Source organism: Penaeus chinensis, chromosome 21 (genome assembly GCF_019202785.1).
Source record: "Penaeus chinensis breed Huanghai No. 1 chromosome 21, ASM1920278v2, whole genome shotgun sequence".
In the NCBI taxonomy this organism is placed as follows: Eukaryota; Metazoa; Arthropoda; class Malacostraca; order Decapoda; family Penaeidae; genus Penaeus; species Penaeus chinensis.
Genome location: NC_061839.1, coordinates 27304072 through 27306571, shown reverse-complemented (window position 1 = coordinate 27306571; position 2500 = coordinate 27304072). Strand labels below are relative to the sequence as shown.

The following is a 2500-nucleotide window of genomic DNA, read 5'->3' as shown; positions in this document are numbered from 1 at the left end:
GACATCTATATTTATCTATAAAAAATATATGAAATGGATATGCAAGATATTACCAAATCCCTAACTGAGACTTTAATGAAATATTGAGCAGTATTGTGCTCAGATTAGATGGAGTGTGTCACTATTTCAAGCTGAAGCCAAACAAAATGAGTGAGTGGCATGGAGAAAGAGGAAGATACACTGCCATCTTGTAGAGCATAAAGAGTAGGATGCAATAAATCTGCAGTGGTTTCAAATTTACTTGGGAAATGATGAAAATAGGCTCAGATGGTCACCACTTACAGAACAAGTCCACAAAACCCTCGCATACAGTCCTTAATGTCTCGTTTTCTGTAGCTCCATTTTATGCATTTTCTGTCAGTTTTCAGTAATAATTGTTTTTTTCTGTTGACAAACCTGGAAATCATATCTGATTAGTTAGACACCATGTAGAACTAAGTAGTGGCCGAGTTTGGTAATAAAACGTACATGAAATGATAGAACAAGACAAAGTTCTTCAATGGCAATGTGTGCAAATGCTTCCCAGGGTACTATACGTATAAGAAAAGAGACGATCCTCCAATTTTGGCTGTCACTCATTTTGTTTACATTGCGAGGGTGAATAGGGAAATATGGCAACCAGATTAGGAAGATTTCGGGTTCATACAGGGACGTCTCGGGTTTTCGTAGGAGTGTCTGATTAATTAAAACTTGGCTCAGATGGGTGCGGTCACCAATACTTTCATTTATATCACTTGGAATGAAAAATAAGATCCATGTATTTGCAGAATTGATAATTGAAAGTAGATATGATTGCAAGATTGGATGGCTGTGTGAAACTAAAATGAAGTAAATGAAAAGGATATTCCTGTAATTTCTTTTTTGTAGTCCCCACCCCCTCCAGCAAATGATTTGTGGGGTACATGTGAAGGGTCAGTTTTGGGATGGGAGGGAGTAAGAATATTGATTGTAGGGTTGTCATTATTAGGGGGGCTGCTATCTTATCCAGGAATGATTTGATATTTAAGAGGTCCAAGTAATCTTAACCCCGTCCTGATGGGTCATGCCTATAGGCGTGAAAACAAACCTCTCGAAATGTGGTGTGCGGCTGTACGCCGCAGCGGCACACCAAAGCGCTCCGAGGCAGTGATTCGGCTTGATGTACCAAACTTGTGCCCACAAAGTCAGCGCATTGCCATGTTTTTTTTTGTTTTTCCCCCCCCCCCCCCCCTCCCGTCACCAAGGGGTTAAGACATCAATAATATCACACACAATAATAGCTTTATAAAATGTAAGAAAATGATTCTGAAAATAAAGAAAAGGGGTAAAGAGGTGATTTGACTCCTTGTGACTTAACACTTGTGTAGCCATTTGTTAATATTATAGTTAATACATTTGCTCACTGTGGACATGGCTTGTACAATGGTATTAACCAAAAAAAATAGATGAGACGTTTTAGTTGTTTATACAATAAATAATCTGCAGACATAAATGGTAATACCTTGGGACAAAATGTAAATTTTCAGTGAGAAAGTCTGAGCAAGGGTTGAGGAGACACCCTTAATCTTGTCCTCCTGTAAAGGCTGATATTTTCAATTGTCTTGAATATCATACACTTCAAATGGAGACCAGATTTGTCCCAAAAAGAAAAGCCTTAGTATATTTATTTGCATTGAGTTTGGTTATTACCTTTACTGTAAAGTTGCCCCCCCCCCCCCCTATGAATTCAAATTTGATTTGAAAGGTAAGAATGGAATTATGGGTACGAGTTCTACATAAACTGTCAGCCATGCATAATGACTGGCAAAATTGTAAGCTCGGAAATAAATCTTGAGGTAATTGGTTATGCTTTTTATATAAAGCATATTCTTATGCTACTCAAGAACAAAAAATGACTGAGAAGGTAGATGATTCGAGTTGCCTAGAGATATGCATGTGCGCTATGTTCATACATGGCTTTGTGTGTTAAGTCACCAAGGAGTCAAATACAAGGCCCATCTTGCCTTTTTACCTCATTCCTTGAATATTTAGAATTGTCTGATAATTGTTTTATAGAATTATAATAACCCATTGACACACTGCTCTTAGCCAAATATTATTATACATATTATAATTACTGTTATAAACATTAGTAACCACAAAATAAGAGAATGTAAAATATTTTTGTATATCAAGGAAAAGGGTAAATGGGCTAGGCAGGGAGTACTTGTAATTGGCGACTTAGTGCAAGTGTAGCCATTTGTGTATAAACAATAAAGTAAACTCGGTGAGCATAGCATTTACGTATATGCCATGCCCGTCTGCATTGGGTTAATGTGGCGCATCATGCAACACTAGCTGAGCCTGACATAGGTCCTGAAGGCCATCCTAGTTGGCCACATATACTGCTTGGAGCAGAAGCCCAGTTCACCCCAAATTTCATGGAGGCATTGGGTTAATCCCTACTTGATCCCTTGTTTACTATCATTGATTTTTTTTAGGTGATGGTATTCCTCAATGCAAGGTGTGAGGCAGCCTACCT

General features: G+C 38.1%; 1 protein-coding gene across 1 annotated transcript in view; it reads left to right on the top strand.

Annotated features, from left to right (window-relative positions):
- Positions 1–2500, top strand: part of LOC125036725 (60S ribosomal protein L24-like) — a 5252-nt gene that overhangs the window by 1358 nt on the left and 1394 nt on the right. The window contains exon 3 of the mRNA XM_047629562.1: positions 2460–2500. This exon is cut by the window's right edge and continues 45 nt beyond it. Within this exon, the coding sequence (XP_047485518.1) occupies positions 2460–2500 (41 nt within the window). The remainder of the gene's footprint in view (positions 1–2459) is intronic.